This window comes from Hevea brasiliensis, chromosome 5, assembly GCF_030052815.1.
Source record: "Hevea brasiliensis isolate MT/VB/25A 57/8 chromosome 5, ASM3005281v1, whole genome shotgun sequence".
NCBI lineage: Eukaryota > Viridiplantae > Streptophyta > Magnoliopsida > Malpighiales > Euphorbiaceae > Hevea > Hevea brasiliensis.
This window is the reverse complement of record NC_079497.1, coordinates 1746526-1764340: the sequence shown is the minus strand read 5'-3', so window position 1 is coordinate 1764340 and position 17815 is coordinate 1746526. Positions and strand designations below refer to the sequence as shown.

At 32.1% G+C, this 17815-nt stretch overlaps 1 protein-coding gene across 1 annotated transcript; it reads right to left on the bottom strand.

Annotated features, from left to right (window-relative positions):
• Positions 1–25: 25 nt before the first annotated feature.
• Positions 26–16377, bottom strand: LOC110667668 (4-alpha-glucanotransferase DPE2). The gene is made up of 23 exons (XM_021828577.2): positions 15933–16377; positions 15264–15650; positions 12652–12766; positions 12490–12545; positions 12241–12368; positions 12018–12144; positions 11728–11924; positions 10953–11031; positions 10767–10805; positions 9315–9434; positions 9043–9144; positions 8745–8828; positions 8398–8640; positions 8101–8226; positions 7865–7939; positions 7647–7718; positions 4268–4387; positions 4029–4126; positions 2824–2983; positions 2620–2718; positions 950–1147; positions 735–828; positions 26–600 (listed from the first exon to the last, which is right to left on the bottom strand). The coding sequence occupies exons 2-23, from the start codon at positions 15615–15617 to the stop codon at positions 371–373; spliced, it is 2916 nt and encodes a 971-aa protein (XP_021684269.2). The 5' UTR covers positions 15618–15650; positions 15933–16377; the 3' UTR covers positions 26–370.
• Positions 16378–17815: the final 1438 nt, after the last annotated feature.

Here is a 17815-nt window from a genome sequence, read left to right as displayed (position 1 = left end):
ACATTTTAGTCGCGAAGAAGTATCATTTACAGACAAATTTTGCATCTTTTATTGTTCTTGTTTTCCCCCAGAAAGCACTTTTATTTTGTAGCTTAGTTCATTGGAACACACAACAATAACCATATTGTCTCAATATATTGTTTTAGGTAAATTGACCTCCCTTTCTAGAATTTGAACTTACCAAACAACTATCCTTTCTGGGCTCCAAAGAGTTGCTTAGGATTTAGGAAGTTGGCTCTTTGGCTTTGTACTTCCTAGCTAACTAAATACAATCTACTTCATAGAAAGTATTACTTCCTAGCAAGCTTGGATATGACTCTTCCGCGTCTGCTAGCAGCAGAATGCATATGCTTCATAGACAGGATTGGACTTACAAGACAGAAGTCTCCTTTCTTGGGACTCCATTTACTTGTTTTGGAATTGAAATCTTTTCCTCGCTACTTGTAACGTGCTGCTTTCCCAGAACTAAGAAAGACGTTTCTTTATTCCCTTGCTCATCAGTTTCTCCAGGACATGATCTTCCGCTCCCGCGAACTAGACCTCTAATGCTCATTTTGAGTTCTTTATCCTTCATTAGAGACTCCAATGTCACATGCACACCTGAATATGCAAGGAAAAAAATATATTCATGATACTCAAAGTACAGACCCATTTTTATGGCTGGAACAAGAGAACAGATTGAATCTGAATGTTGAAATCCCATCCAAAATGAGAAATAAAATTATAACACATACGGTATCTCCAATAATGCTTTGGATGAGTGGGATCATTGATAGTCTCCTCTGTTGCAGGACGTGTCATGTACTCTTCTTTTAATGCCAACAAATCCTGACCATTAAATACAATTCCATTGTTTATATATATTGATTAATATAATTCTCATATATAAAAGCATTTGCCAAGATACTACAGGCTCCCCTAGTCAAGCCACTAATTTTTTTCATAGTACCTGAAGAGGGAAAATTGCCCACATTGATGGAGCTTCAACATGTTGCCTAATGACAAAATGTGCAATATCTGGCCTACATTGACTAGGCGGCAATTCATCAGACCCCACCACAGTCTTGAAGAATCGACATCTTCTTTCTTCATCTTCTTCCCACCAAGCACGCAAAGTGGAGCAATCATGGCATGATGGAGCACATACCTGAAGCATGTAGAGAAACTAAATTATAATCTAAAACCAAATAACATAAGGATCCCAAACTTGCATGTTGCTCATATGAAATAAAATTTCAGCAAGTAGTGAAGGGGATCCCTTATGCATGCCCAGACCCCAGAGTGCAAGTGAAAACCAATAATATTCATTGGGAAGAGCACTGATTTTAGCAGAGTAGCCCAAATATTCCCACTTATTTGAGTAGGAAAAAAAAACAACCATAAAAAAAAAAAAAAAAAAAAAAAAAGAAGAAGAATAAGGAAACTGCACATGAAGCGAAGTGACAAGCTTTAGTTTTTCTTTTCCTCTTTTGAGACTTAAAAAGAACAATTGAAACTTCACTGCAATGTCAAAACTGCAATGTTTTAAGTTATAAAAAAAATACACATCTTTGATCTACCAAAAGGCAGAGCCGGTAATTATGGAGTGAAATCATTTAAATGATTGTATGAAGACAAGCCACATGCTTCTCATTTACAAGCAAGGGGACGTGTATGTTCAATGAAATCAAACACAAGGAACTTCAAAGTCCCATTACTTGAATGCTGTCCACGACCAAAACAAACTTGGAGTGTTTCTTTGCATAGTCCACACCGATAGTTCAATATCAAAATTGACAACAGGTTTAAAGGCAAGAAGAAAAAGAACAGGGAAGATGTTAAAAAGAAATCCCGAACATTGTTTTTTTTTTCAATATTAGCCGAAACTTTTAATTTCAACACTGTAGCCATGAACTTTAACATTGGTCACCATCGTGGCCAATATATTGGGGATGTGGTATACATACACATGGAGCCTACATAGCAAGCTCAATTGGCAATGCATATATATTTTCCAATTGAATTTTTCTTGGGTAAGCTTCACATGTATGTTGCTGAACTCCTTCAACTAAATTGGCATAATTGATGAAATAAAAGGATTGGACACAATTGAAAAGTAGAGAGAGTTTGGGATTTTTTTTTTTGGTCCTTCTGGAGGCCCATCAGCAACATTCCAATTGGGGTAAGAAGTTCGCAAAAGTCATTGAAAAGAAGAAGAAACTGCACAAGAAAAATTGCAAATAATCGGCAACAATCATGACAACTATTATTGTTCTTTTCAAACTTCAATAAAGCAATAAAAACAACATTTCTGCCATTTAATGACTAACAACAGCAGTATTAAGTTATAATAATGGCCAAATACTTTAACAGCAGTATTAAGTTATAATAATGGCCAAATACTTTCATATATGATATACCCCCTCTAGTATAATCGAATTCAATAAATCACAATAGAGGTATGGATCCTACACAGAGGTAATGGTATTGGGAACAATTATTCATGGTACTTCTTTTTTAGAATCTATAGAAAATGATAATATTTCTTTTTTTTTTTTTTTACCATTACTGTAGCTGTAAAATTATTACAAGTCACCCATAAACAAAATTAAGAAAGAAAAATAAGACTTTGGACCTCACCGTCATGTAGTTGTACTGTGAAGGAATACCAAACTCCAGACCAAGTTCAGCAGGCATACGTTGAATGCGTAAACCTATTAATCCCAGCTCTTGCATAACCTGCGTCAGGAGTTTTAACGGTTTATGTCTATTATAAAAAAAAAGATAAAACAAGTAGAAAATTAGGTGTTAGGTTTGATTCTGGGAAAAGTTGAATGGACATACTGGATGAACACAGGCAGGAATGAGGCCCAAATCTTCTCCACAGGCTAGCATGTCTGATGAGTTCAGGAGGACAGGCAAAGTTTTCATAGCATTTTGCCGCCATAGGTTCTCTTGGCGATGGAAATAGTAATCAAAATACAATCTTTTCAGAACATTTTTGCTGTAAGGCATTATAAATAGTGAGATAACTAATAAACAAAGATGCAGCAATATATTATAGTTTAAAATTTAACTATAAGGCACTTATCATCCACAACCTTAGAGCAAATATTTGAACTTAAAAATAATAAAATAAAAGGCCAATCAAATCCTATTTTATTTTTGTGTGAGATAAAATTATGTCAGAAATAATACATCAATTGACAATTATCCTAATGTTGAAGATAAGAAAGTTAATAATTGAATTCTTTGGACATGTCTCATGCAGAGATAGGAGTAATTTGGTCAATTTACTGATGGAAGGACTTAGCTGCATAATAATGGCAAATTCAAAACTTGATAGCATATATTAGTTTCATGATTCAATCAAATATTGGCTACAATTTCAGGGATTAAAATATTCTTATTCCTTCATGAACTTATTAATCAGCGAAAGCCACGAGAAGGCTAACGTATCTTCCTCAAATTAAAACTAAATCTAGAATGAGAAAAGAATTAACAAAGTGCACCCTCAAATTACATCAGATATCAACTATAATGCCCATTCAAAAATCATAATCGGCATTTGTAAAAAAGCCCAAAAAAAAACTTATCCCACAAGTGCAAAGATAATGCCAGATTATTAAAAATTGTATGTAGTACTATTTTTTGACCACATTCTAAATGTTATTTAGGATCCACTGAAAGGCCATTAGATCATGAGCTACACAACAGTGAATAGCCTCTACCATGCCATCCCAAAAAACCCTTCCATTTTAGCCCCGCTAGGATGTGAAATCTTTAGACGAGAGTAATGAAGCACATTAAAGAGTGGCATAATAATCTTAGAAAATCAATTTAGTTTTGTGCCAGGAAAAAGGTGACTTTATAGCAATTTTCTCATAAGCAGGGTAATAGAGAGAACAGAAGCAAACTTCATATGATGTTTTGCTGATATAGAAATGCTATGCTATTGGAATGAGCAATAGCATCTATTAGATGCATAGATTTGTTGAAAAATATGTTATATGACTAATTCAGGATGCCCCAAGGTGTGATTGAAGTACCTGTGGTCATCCAGATTTTGGAAACTTGAAGTATCCTCAAGGTTGAAACGAGGGTAGAATTTCCTTGCATCCTCTGGATCTCTAATAAGAACTATATTCTACAAACATAATTAAACAGATCAAAAGCCCATACCAGAATGAGTTATGGGAAAAACATTAAAAATTCAAGGCACTAAAGAATCAGTCCAGCAAATATCCTTTGATCATGGAAACCCAAAATGTTGTTTAGACTATGTTACCTTTAAAAGATCAAAGAGGCCACGGCGTATTATGTCTTCACTCTCCAACAACATGGACTTCTCTGCAAATGTCTTCAACTTGAAAGCAATTTTTTTCTCTGTGTTACAGTCCTTCTTGAACTAAAATATATTAAGGGAAAATAAGTCAGACTACTCAGTTTAATATTTAATATAAAAATTAAAACAATACTAATATGAATGATACAAACCATGTAAAAATGCAGTTAAGGAAAGATAAGAACTAGAAATCTGCAGTTTTAAATCAGTCCTTCTTGAACTAAAATATATTAAGGGAAAATAAGTCAGACTACTCAGTTTAATATTTAATATAAAAATTAAAACAATACTAATATGAATGATACAAACCATGTAAAAATGCAGTTAAGGAAAGATAAGAACTAGAAATCTGCAGTTTTAAATCAGTCACAGCCATGATAGCAGTTGGGGGTCGCATGTGACAGAAATGGGGCCATCGCAACCGTAACGAAGAATCATGGTCAACAGCTAAACAATTTTTTTGTAAAATTAGCCAAATGCTTTATATAAATTGATATTCAAGGACTTGAAAGCAACTAACTAATGAGCACAAATACACTAACCAATGAAATTGAATCCAAGTTTTTTATATTCATCATTATCAATCAACTTTAGAAACTACAACAAAACGAAATGGAGATTTGAAGATTTGACATTTTTACCACAAAAAGTCATAAATATAGCACATACCAAATGTATTTACAAGAGATTTTGCAATAGAAATAGCAATAGCAACAAAGTCAAATGGACTCAAGAACCAACCTAATATATCACTTAACAAGAAGATGACATGGCATTGAAAAGCTTCCAAGAAATAGTGTAACATCCAACTAGAAGATGTATCCTTAATATAACTATCTCACAAACAGTGCTTTCATTCACATTATTCTGTTACACTGATCACAACCATTCAACAATGGACACATCAGTATCACAACCAATCTCTTACACTGATCACAGCAGTTTGCCAAATGCTGCTATTTTATCATAATTGAAATTTGATGAGAGCTGATGCAAGAAGCCAGAGCAAAATAAGGAAAGCATGGCATGCAGAAGCTTCCATGAAGAGATGGAAGAAACATCAAATAAAATCCCAGAATATTGCAAGAAGAATGGAACATGAAAATGAGAATCAAATGTTGAAAATTTACTTGTATAACACACAAACATACTGGTTAGAACAGTAAATGCAGGAAGAAAGAGAATAACAAGACGAGGAATTTTACATGGTTCAGCAATGTGCCTACATCCAAAGAGCCTCCTGTGATTGTTCACTATAAAGGAGAAGGTTATGAGTGACTTTTTTTTATACAAAGGGTAGGGTTTTCTTTTTATACTTAACAATAGAAGAATCCTGAAATTACCAGAATAAAACCCATAAGTACAACCACCCTAAGGCCTAAGCTAACTATACTGTGCTGTACCACTGGAGACAAAGCTCCTGCGGCCCCACCTATATGATGATGAGCAAGACCAAAAGTCTTCACCAAGGAGTTTTGCAAGGAGGAACCTCTTTTAAACTTGGAGCTTTTTGTGCAGTACCTTCTCTGAATATGTGTCAATCTCCAAATCAAGCAGAAGGAATTTGAAAATATTATAAACAATAGAGTGAAATGCTGCAAGCAAAAAATCGAGCAGAGAAGTGTCATTTTCTTCTCCCTGAAGCAAACTTGAAATTGTATTTCTTAACCCTCCGAAATCGTTTCAATATTAACATCAGCATGTCGCTAAATTTCACATTTACAGAATCCCAAATATTGGCTTCACCAAGGACATAAAGAGGAATGCCATTTCCCTTCTCATCAAAATAATCTACAAGGGCTTTCAAGAAATCTTTGCCAGAAGGTTCCAACTCATTCTAATGAAACTTTCCATGTCTCTTATAGAAGATTTAACATCGTTTCCAAGATGCATTTGCAATGTAACAAATAACCGGGCATATCGCTTTTCCAGACACTGACAAAAACTAGAGTTGATTATCACTTGCTAATATCATACAAATTATCCTTAATAGTTGAAAATCTAAACCTTTTTCATTATATGATAGTAGCATGAAAATTATGTTAAGATACAAAATAACTTGTGCGCATAATTTGGTAGAAACTGCAGAGTTACAGCTATTTCTGTCAAATTTTATGTATCTATGCTAGAATAGTAAGACATCAAGTACAAGAATACAGGACAAAGAGTCCATTTCAATCAGAACATGCTTACATCAACCATCAATGTTGAACTGTCTCCTTTCTATGATGATCAATATGATGTTATAAGTTATTGGACAAACTTCGAGGGACCCCCAATAGCAGAAATTGCTACTAATGGACATTCTGGAATGTTCTAAAATGCAGTGAGGTAAGAAAAAGGGATAACAAAGAAAACGAAACTGAAGCAGCCACAAGAATGAAAACAAAATTTATTTCAAAAATCCTGAAATCTATGAAGCAAAGGAAAAAATTTTCATTTGTAATGTTCAGCAATAGAAGGGGGTAATTAAAAGCAAGCTCTTTTAATGTCAATTTCCGTGTATATATAGTCAATCAAAGATATTGATGTTTACTTTAAATATATAAAAAGAACTTTAAAAATTCTTCTAAAAAAGCAAAGAATGACAATGGATATACTTAATATTTTTTCAGTTTTAAAATCTACATATAAACTAAATGAGTAATAATAATTTAGTATTTAAGATATTTTAAATAAATTAAAAAAGAGTAATTAATTTTATGAACACAATATTTATGCACATAATATATACATATATCAATTTAAAATATCTCAATATTATAATCTAATGAAACTAGTGTAATCTTAACAAATTCTATATTTTATTTTAATATGTAATTGTTAGTTGCTACAATTACATTTAGAACTTTATCATGTATTACACATATACCAATATGTCACAGTTACAATATTAGTTGAGATGGTGAATGCCTACATTAGTGTTTTGCATGGCCTGAGTTCGAAACTTGAGCTTTTCAAACTTTAAAAATATAATATTGAAAAATATCTATAAGAAACTTGATACACACACACATTTTTCATGATATATTATTAAAAAGATATGTGACATATCTTTTCAACACCCTACAGAAAATCGATTATTAGCTGGATATTTCAAGCAACTTCTCGAAATTGCAGTCCATGGATAAAAGAGAAAGCACAAAAGCAATAGTATCCAGTATACTGGTCATCCATAAATACAGTGTCTTGTCTTGATTTACTCGAAATGATCCAGAAGATCAAGATTCTAAGTGAGCTAGACCTTAAAAAATTGACCAACCATGATGCAGTGAAAATGAAAATAATGCAGATAATAAAAGTTACACGGTTTGGTTCTCACTTCATAGCGGCCCTTCTGATGTTCATTCATAAAATTTGCAGCAATAAAAGTCCATGACGCTCCAAATTTTTCCTGAAATGAAAAGAAAAATACACACACAACCAATTTGTATGTTCACTAAATCTAGTTTTCTTTGAAGACGAAAGTCTAGTCTAATGAAATAAGTTGATATTCCTTGAAAGAAACCAGAATACAGAAAATAAGGAAAACTCAATAACCTGTAAAAATTCCTGAGTAACATATGGATGACTCAAGCGATCAAAATCCCAAATTCCCTCTCTTTCAAGTTCTTCCTACAGCAGAAACATTTTGTACACATTATGAAAAGATCATAAGAAAGAAATTGCTTTTGTAGGATTATTATTGTATTACTGTACTACCCAGCGTCAAGCTGCTGCAATGCTTCTGCACCACCTACTCTTTAGGAAGGAATACCAGGAGGATGCAACTATACCTGACTTAGAGGAATAGATGGTCGGAATTTTCCAATTAGGCCCGTCATAGCATGCTCTGGAAGTTCCCAGATCCTAAAGAAACCCAATATATGATCAATCCTGTATGCTGTGAAGTATTTGGCCATCTGTTATAGAATCAAACAAAATTATGCTTCAGCAAATACAAAGTAATTTGGTTCAAACAGTTGCTATTTCAAATTTTTGGGATAAAGGCTTAGTTGAGTTGAGTTGAGTTGAGTTGAGTTGCTATTTCAAATGAAGGTATAATATAGACTAGATGATCATTTGTACAAAACCTGAGTTAAACGAGCACGCCACCAAGCATAGTTGTCTTTTGACATTTCCTCCCAATTATAAGTAGGAAATCCCCAATTCTGTCCATTTTTATCAAAGTAATCAGGAGGTGCTCCCGTAGATGTGTTCATCCGAAATAGATTCAGATAAACCCAAGTATCCACACTGTTTTTGTCAACACCAATAGGTAGATCTCCTTTCAATATCACTCCATTCTTTCTTGCATATTCTGCAGCTTCTGACAACTGTCGATTCAGTTTTTTTTTTTTTAATTTGTCAATAAAACAACCTTTTTTTAATATCAAGGACAAACAATGCATAAGCATAATCAAAGGTGAATTGAACTTACCTGCAAATGCAAGTGGAATTGAATATAATAATGGAAGCAAATTATGTCATAGTGCAAGCTGTCTTTCGAGACTACTTTCTCAAGCTGTACAAAACCATTCATTGTTGTCAGACTTTAAAGAGGTAACTTATTTTATAAAATTAAATAAAGAACTGAACTCACTTTTCCAACACCAGCTAATTTAATTAAGTTGAATTATGTTAACCAAAAAGTGTTACATGACAGGAGCAAATTTTTTTTTTTATTAATGACTATCAACCTCAACTCAGTTGAGAGAAATCAAAAAGCTACTGATTACCTTCTCCTTGGAATAATGAGAAAAACGACCCCATTGGCTGTGATCTGAAGTTTCAAAGAAGTCTCGCAAAAAACAGAAGGCTGCATAGGGTTTTAACCATTCCTTTCATCGCATAAAATGCAAGTCAGAAAAATAATTTAGTCCAAAAAAGTACAATGGAGAAGATCAATAAACATTCAAATAAAAACATAGAAGACCAAAAATAGAATGAAGGTTCTAGGTTTTTCAACCATAGTAGACACATAGACATAAGAACTAAAATTCCCTAATACCTCATTCTCTAAGAAATATTGCTGAAAGGAACTGGAGTTAAGTATCAAATCCTTCTCTTGGGCAAAAACTTTCTTGGCAATTGAAAGTTTAGTAGCCATAGTAGCCTCATAATCAACATCCTGCATGGATTCCAAGTTAAAATGTATTAATAAAATGATAAGTGTGACCAACTAAAACATGATTCTAATTCTGCACATAGAATTGGTCAATTATATTCATATTTCACAAAGAACCACTACCACATTTTTGTTAAAACAATGTTTAAGACTCCCCAGAGCCCATAAGTGTGGGATGCTTTGTGCATTGAGTCACCCCTTTTTTTTAATGTTTAAGACTCCTCCCCATGATTTTCTAGCATCCAGGATATGAAAGAACTCGGATTCAACCTGCAGCCTTTCAAATGGAAGCAGAAGCTACATAGATGGACTCTGCTAGATGTTTTGACACATTGACTGCTTAAACAGTATCATACAAACCAAATTCCTTTTTATTTTACATATGGCATGGAGGATCAAAAAATATGCACGATTATTATAATAGTTATGGTAAATTTCTTATAATTTTAATTTTTACTTGAGTAGGTTCTTGTTCCTTGTATTTCAAGTATTCCTAACAGAGTTAGGAAGTCTATTTTTTGTAATTTTATTAACAGCTCGCTAGAGGTTTCTTTTTTTTTTTTTTTCGCTTACAATTAGGCATCTTATCTACTATATAGAGATACAATCAATTTCAATAAAATTTAGTTCTTTATTCAGTGGTGATCTCCAAATGTATTTTCCTTGTGGATTCAAGTAAGTTTAATGCGTAGATGTGATCTAGCCTTGTTACAGCACTTCCATCCTGTGTCAACATATACCTTGAGCATCACATAGTCATCCAAAGTGTCATACATGAAATGCTTCATCTTTACATGCTGATCAAGGAGAATGACCATGAGCAAAAAGCTCTAAACTATGCAGATATGGCATTTAATTAATACCAAAAGGCAGGAACGACTAAACTTTTACAACAGAAAAATGGGGACAATTCAGTGAATTGACATTTCTTTTCTATTTCCGCCATTCCCACAAGTTTCTTCAATCAATATGCCTAAAAATATACCATTTCAGATTAACAGAACAGAAGAATCATTTTATAATGGTATAAAGTACTTAATTAAAACAGTATTTATAGGTGGCCCCTATACAAAAACATGACACAACAAGCATCTCATTCTTAAGATGTTTTGCATATTTCTTGAAGAGTTCTATAATTAGGTTTATTCAAATAAGTTCTGCACTTCTTCTTTCTTATGGATTAATCTATTAACATGAGCAGTATCTCCCATAAATGTCTATTCATCAAGAAACCATGGTAGAGCTAGTTTACAAAATCAAGTTTCATTTCAAAACAACAAATATATGAATCATAAATGTCTTCCGCTGCAACTTTAAAGATCATGAAGGCACTACCTTTCCATCCAATTTTTCTTTAGCATCCTGAATCTCTTTCTGCAAGGAACATAAAAGTAGAAGATAGTTTACTAAATAAAGGAAAAATTGAAGAAATTAATATGTATAGTTCATTGGGTCAAGTAAGTTACAGAAATTATATTTTCATTCATATTTGTGCAAAAACTGAACAATTTGTGAAATTACCTTGACATCCTCTTTCAGATTTTTTGAAAGTGCCTGTACTCTCAAGTACAGTGGGTGCAATGCAAAAACCGATAGCGAGCTGCATGACCAAAAAAATCAAGGGAGAAGAAAGCATATGTAAGATCACCAAAGGCAAGATGGTACAGAACATGCAAGGCAGTTTAGCGTGTTCAGGGGCAGACTCAGGATATAATTTCAAGGGGGCAAACCTGCACATCCTAAAGAGAGAAAAGTGAATATGCAAAAGGGCCAAGATATAAACATGACTAATGGGCCATGAATACATGAGTAAACATGAATAATGGGTCATGATACATGAGTAACTATTAATTTACTAAGCCCAATAAATTATCAAATATAAATATGAGTAATAGGCCATAATAATTAAAGGTTAGTGGGGTGGTGGGGGATAAGCTTTCTTTTTGAGCAGGGGCAATAACAAAAATAAAACATATTCTCGTTGAAATTTTAGTGGGGTCGTGGGGGCAACTGCCCCCAATATACATCCGCCTCTGAGTGTGTGAATATAAAATGCAAGTAAAAAAGCAATGACATTCATGGTGCTGGACAAAATGGTAGGCCAGTTTTCTTAAGTAAAATTAAAAATCTGTTAAAAGGACATAAACATAAGCCAGCCACAAAAGAGGAAAAGAAAAAAAGATCGAAAATAAAAAATTTTAAGCAAATTTTGTGCATCATTTGCCTTGATCTTTAGAAACTCCTCTCAACTTATGACTTGATTCAAATGAAGTTTTGCTTAACAGAGTTGTTATACCTGTAAGGATATGAATCCCACCACATCCCATGCACAGATGTGTCGTTGATTGGCAGAAGTTGAACCAAATGAAACCCAGACTCCACAGCCCAATCAACAAGAAGTTTCAGGTCAAGAAACTCACCAACTCCAAGATCATTCTCTGATCTAACAGAAAACATGGGAATTGCAACACCAGCACCCCGCCAAGGCATTTCCTAAGAAAACAAATTGATCAACTAAGATAATAGTTATGAACTTCCTAGCAACACAAAATTTGCCTACATATAAGTTAAACTCAACAGGCTTACTCGCAACATGCCATCAGAAAGAAAAATATATCTTGGTGGACTTTTTGAAGCGTCAAAAGAGAGGTCCCGATTTTGACCAGTTTCCAAAGAAAAGTTCCCTGCCTTGCCATATTTGCAGTACTTATATGTATAAAACATTAAGGAAGAAAGAAAGAAAGCACAAAATTAGTCAAACAAAATGTCAGGCACCATCAGGTTATTGGAGAAATTTCTAAAAGGATATTTTATAGGAAATTCACTCCTTGGCATAACAGCATCCGCTTGCCAAATTGAGTCACCAGCATAGCTAAGTTTAAGTCCATTCTGAACCTTCCACCGGCCTAATTTTGCAGTGCCGCCAATCACATATACCTGCATGAATCAAACTTATATATAAGAATAAGTATCAAGGCTAATAAGATGACAAACTAAGCTCAGATATATTTTTCTATACAGATAAATGAGAACAGCTCATCAGGGAGAAGAAATTTACTGATGTCTCTTCTTCAACATTAGGGCAGCAAATTTTGAAATGGACAAGAATTTCATCTAGTATCATTCAGAATTCACAGAGAAGAAGGGTTAGCAAACAAATTACAAGATCAAAATTAACAATAATAGTGATAATATCAACATTTCAGGAATTAAAAATTACCTTCCTTGTCCAACTTATTCTGGACCCCTAGAGGTCTTTCTGTGCTCAAATTCCAACTTTTGCCAAAGATGACATTTTTGAAGGCACTTCTAAAAGGGATAGCATCACCACCAGTCTGGATTTAATAAAAACGAAAGTTTACATCAATATGTAATTGTGAAGAAATCTGAGTAAGTTTTAGCCACCAAGAAATCTACCAATCATTATGAAGCTTGTATCATTATATTCTGAAACATACTTTCTTAAAAGACTAATATGTAGTGCATTATATATATATATGTTTTAATTCCAGCTCAAGTAAAAATTTGGAATGTTAATGATTTGATTTTCAAGGGGATTTCTAGTTTTGCAAAAAGATGTTCATCACACAAGTGAACCACAAGACTCATGAAAAGAACTGACAAAATAAGAAGCTGCTGGGATTTGTTTGTCAAAGAATAAATCGTCAACAAGAACAGGGAGTGAAATGACATTTTGGGATCAGAGGAACTAAAACTCTCACAATCAGTCCATTCAACCACTAAAATTGGGGTACAGTTGATCAAGTAAAACTACAAGCAATCAAGGATCAGATAAGTTTCGGCAGATAAGAATTAGGATGACCAAAGTCTTCCCATCCTATATTTATCCTAACAGCAGTCCATAATTTGGGAAAGGGAAAGAGAAGAAAGAACAGAAAAGGCATAAAAATATATTAAATCAAAGCAGATATCATATGAAGACCATAAAAATCAACCTGCCTATTTATCAGTAGCCGGCACTTAAGTACAGTAATCAATCAGTACCTTATAAGTGACGGTTGAAGGGATTCAAGAGTCAAAGCCATGAGTAATTAGCAGTTCATTTCCAACACAGTTCTATTCTACCCAAAATAACAACCGCAATATTATGAAAACCAAACCTCCAAAAATTAATGCTCAGAGGTTTAATCTAGCACCAGTACAACTTTACAACAAAAGGCTTCAGCTAGATCACAAGGCTCTACGTTCAACACCCTATGTCAAACATAAGCAATCAACCTAAAAATATATGTAGTCTCCTAAAACTTTGCTGTCCGGTACACAAATCAGGACAACTATTTTCATCTTATTTCTATTACTTTGATCTGTTGCTCAGAAAAATTCATATAGCAAGTCCTTGCTTCTAGCATGTCAACAGCTCAGCACCTGACTTGTTTAATGACATTCATTCTATCAATGAAAAATACACTTTTTGGAAACAACATCACTATGTAAGTGATAGATAAGATGTCAATATCCAAAGTTCTTCAACAAGAAACACATAAAAGTAGCGTTTCTCAAAACTATATCATATTAAGGTGAAAATTTTAGCAGCGGTTTACTAAAATTACTGCAAAATTCAATTCTAAAATCAAATTATGATCATCCAATACAAGTTAGCTAGCAACCCAAGCCATGACATTGACATCTTCTGAATTTGTTTTTCAGGAAACTTATATATTCAATTAAAAATTTAATGAACATAGATGAAATGGTCAGGAAGTGTCAAGGACAGAATCTTCTTGTATTTTCTCAGCCATTCCATCCAGTTGCTGACTGAAGAAAAGAGTATAAAGTGGATATCATACCAGTATATTAGCATAATCATTCGCCATTAATCCATTAAATATTTACTACAACATGAGAAAACCAGATGAGAGAGGGAGAGAGGGAAAGCAGAGTTGCAACCCTCTAATTAATATGCTTCAAGCTTCCATATTTTTCTTAAAAGTCTTCCAATCTATCCAACAACCAATGGGGAAAAAAAATTAAGAAAGAAATAGAAGGTCATGAAAGAAAAAAAAAAGTACCAAATTTAGCATTTGATAACTGAAGGACAAATTTTTTAGGTCATTTTAGTTCTGTGTGGTTTCACCTAATGATATGTAGTAACATATCCAATATACTTATTATACACAGCCAAATGCTTTATTAATGATATCACATTTTTTTCTCTATAGTATAATTTTAACATTTTATTTTAAAGTTAAAAAAATTATTCACATGGCACTACTTTTATGCTGTGCAGCCATCATATAGTTATCATATGGATAAATGCAAATTTAATTGTCATTTTATGGCACAAGGATAGCACAATATATGGTTTTTAACAATTACAGCTAAAAATAATTATAATAAATTAAGCCTCATAATGAGGCAAAAAGAAAAAGCCCCTTGTCAAGAAGCCAAATCACACTATCCTTTTTCTATGAACTCAAATCATTAAAGTCTTGTAACAAATCTAGTAACACTAAGCTAAAGCTCATCATGGATATTATTTATTTATTTATTTATTTATTTATTTTGAATTTCCCCAGAGAGAGAATAAAATGATTTTTGCAGTCTGCAGATTCCATTCTTTTGCAGTTTGCAGATTCCATTCTTACTTTAGAATTTCAAAATCCATAAATTTCAGACAACTTATCCAGGTCAATTATTCCAAAGCAAAGGTGAAAAGAATTTTTTTTTTTTTTTTAAAAAAGGTTATCTTTACGTGACTTTTCCATTATAATGAAGACAAAAAGCATACTTGAAAGAAAATTTTTCAAAATTACGAAATCAATGTGTAAAGAATGAAAAGGAAAGGACAAAAGCGAGAAAAAAACAAATCACCTGCCAAAGATCATGAAGGTGGACAGTCTCTCCACCATTTATCTCCTTTGGAAGTAACAGTTTTCGCTTCTTTCCCATCTCCCATCTTAACACACTTTTCTCATCGTCCACCACATAATAATTATACTCACAACTAAATTCGATTGGAGTTGCAACACTTCCATACCATATGAGCTCCTCATCCTCATGAACGGGACTCAATAACAAGCCCTTCTTCACATCCCATGAACCCAGGAGCGGCTCAGAACCGCAAACAAGCAGCCTCTGACCCCAGTGAGTGTAATATGGTAATCTAAAGCTCACATTCACTGATTTCAAAGACTTGGTCCCAGAAAACAATCCCAAATTGGCCATTTTCTTTGAGAGAGAAATCAGAGGAAGATGATACTGTCAAAATCCAGCGTGCAAAGTGTCAGTATATACGTAAAACTCAACCAAGATAATGGCCTTACCCAGATCGAAATTCAGGCAATAAAAAACTAATAACACATTGATCCAATTCTGAAAATGAATTTGCATAACAGAGTAAAGAACCAAGGCATAATTTTCCCTATTGAGTACCCATTACGCAGATCACAATTATAAAATAATTAACTATAAAATTATATAAATATATATCAATCAATAAACAAAAGAAACCAAATGAAATGAGAAGTAAACAACAGTCACCTTTCCTTGAACCAAAAGGGATTAGTTTCCACTTCTGGGTATGAAGGGAATAGTGTGTGTTATGAGAGAAAGGAGTAGAGAAGAAACAAAGGGAATCTAACAGTGGGATTGTTATGGCTGTATCTTCACAGAGATATCCAGCATGTGTAGGATAGAAACGCTTATCGCTTGCTCCGTGAGGGAAGATATTTTCTTTTTTCAAATAAACGAAAAAGGAAAATTAATTGTTTATTTGAGATGCAAATAGAGGGGAAGTGATACTTTTTCCTTTTCACTGTGAAAGAGAACGAGGAAAGTGTCTTTTAGCTGATGAGATGACGAAACTGAAAGCTCCTTTCACGGGAGAAGGAGACAATTGGCTTTAGAGCTAAAGCTGAGATTTGAGAATGAGGCTCTCCTATTTCTAGTCTTGCATCACTGGTTTCTTTCTATTAATTAACAAGAATCTCCATCTATAAATGAACCCATTTTCACATTTTTAAGTGTTTTCTTTTTTTTTTTTTATTTAACTCAAATTAAAATTCGAGACGTTATCGTCATATAAAAAAAATTAAAATTTGACCGTTAATAAGCTGAAATTTATATGAAAGTGAGTTTTTTTGAAGGCATATAAAGTGGATTTAATAATTATTAAATATTTATGTTTATATTTATTATATATATTTTAATTATTCCATATAAATTTTAATATAAATATTTAATTTAATATTTATTAAATTATTTTTATATAAAATTAAATTTATATTAAAATGTCATTGTCTTAAAAAAAATTAATCAATAAGTCTTTTCTTTTGCATCATATAACAGTTTTAAAGCATGAATTGGCTTTAAAATAATGAAAATATTATTTGGAGTTGATATAATGAAAATATTATTTATTTTTTTATTAAATATAAACTCAATAAATTAAATAATAATTAATAAATAATTAATAAAACACACAATAAAATAAAAGATAATAATTTTTCTTCTTCACCACAAAATGAATTATCTTAAAAATAAATAGATGAAAATATTAAAATTTAAAATCTCCCACTTTTCTATGGAAAATCAAATCAATTTTTATTATTTTCAATTTATTTTCAATAATTAAAAAAATAACAATAATTTATTTTCAAATTGAGTAATAATGCCCTAAAGATATTCTTAACTAACGACAATAGATGATAAATAAAAATAAATAAATAAATAAGCAAATAAAGTAAGAGAATAATAATCATCAAAATTGAAATACATCAAAATTGAAAACATACCTATAATATAATAAATGTAAAACCTATCTCTAGAACTAAAAATTAGCTAAAAATAATATAAATTTAATATAGAGATTTCCTTATTACAACTATAATTAGAACTTAAAATTTTATTCATGGTATAATTAATAATGAAATAAAAAAGATATAATAGTAATTTGAAATTTTATTAAAGATAAAACGGTAACTAAATATATAAAATTACAGAATACTTTTATCATACATAATGTAATATTTTTTCTTTTAAAAAAAATAAATTATTTTTATAACATAAAAAATAAATTTCACATAATTATAAAAAATAATCAATATTTTTATATATTAATGGTGACTAAACATTATATAATGAAAAGAAATTCATAGAAAAAAAGAAAAAATTAGAAAAAATAACTCTCTAAAAATAAAATAAATAAAATATTTATTTTATTAAAAAATAAAAGAAAATGAGAGGTAACAAAGTCAAGATTTTTTTCTGACAGGACAAAAACTTGGGTAGAATTCTTGCTATGGTCTTTGCTATAAATAAAAATAAGATATTTTCATAATAATAGTGTGATTGTACACTTAAATAATATAAAAATGGAGTGAAGGGTAAAATGGCAAAACAAGATAAAAATGGCAGTTTAGTAA

Coding starts and splice junctions, on each gene's coding strand:
- LOC110667668 (XM_021828577.2), bottom strand. CDS start 15,617: ATGGCCAATTTGGGATTGTTTTCTGGGACCAAGTCTTTGAAATCAGTG. Junction 9,145..9,314: donor AATATTTCTTAGAGAATGAG/GTATTAGGGAAT, acceptor ATGCGATGAAAG/GAATGGTTAAAACCCTATGC. Junction 7,940..8,100: donor CATCTATTCCTCTAAGTCAG/GTATAGTTGCAT, acceptor TTTCTGCTGTAG/GAAGAACTTGAAAGAGAGGG.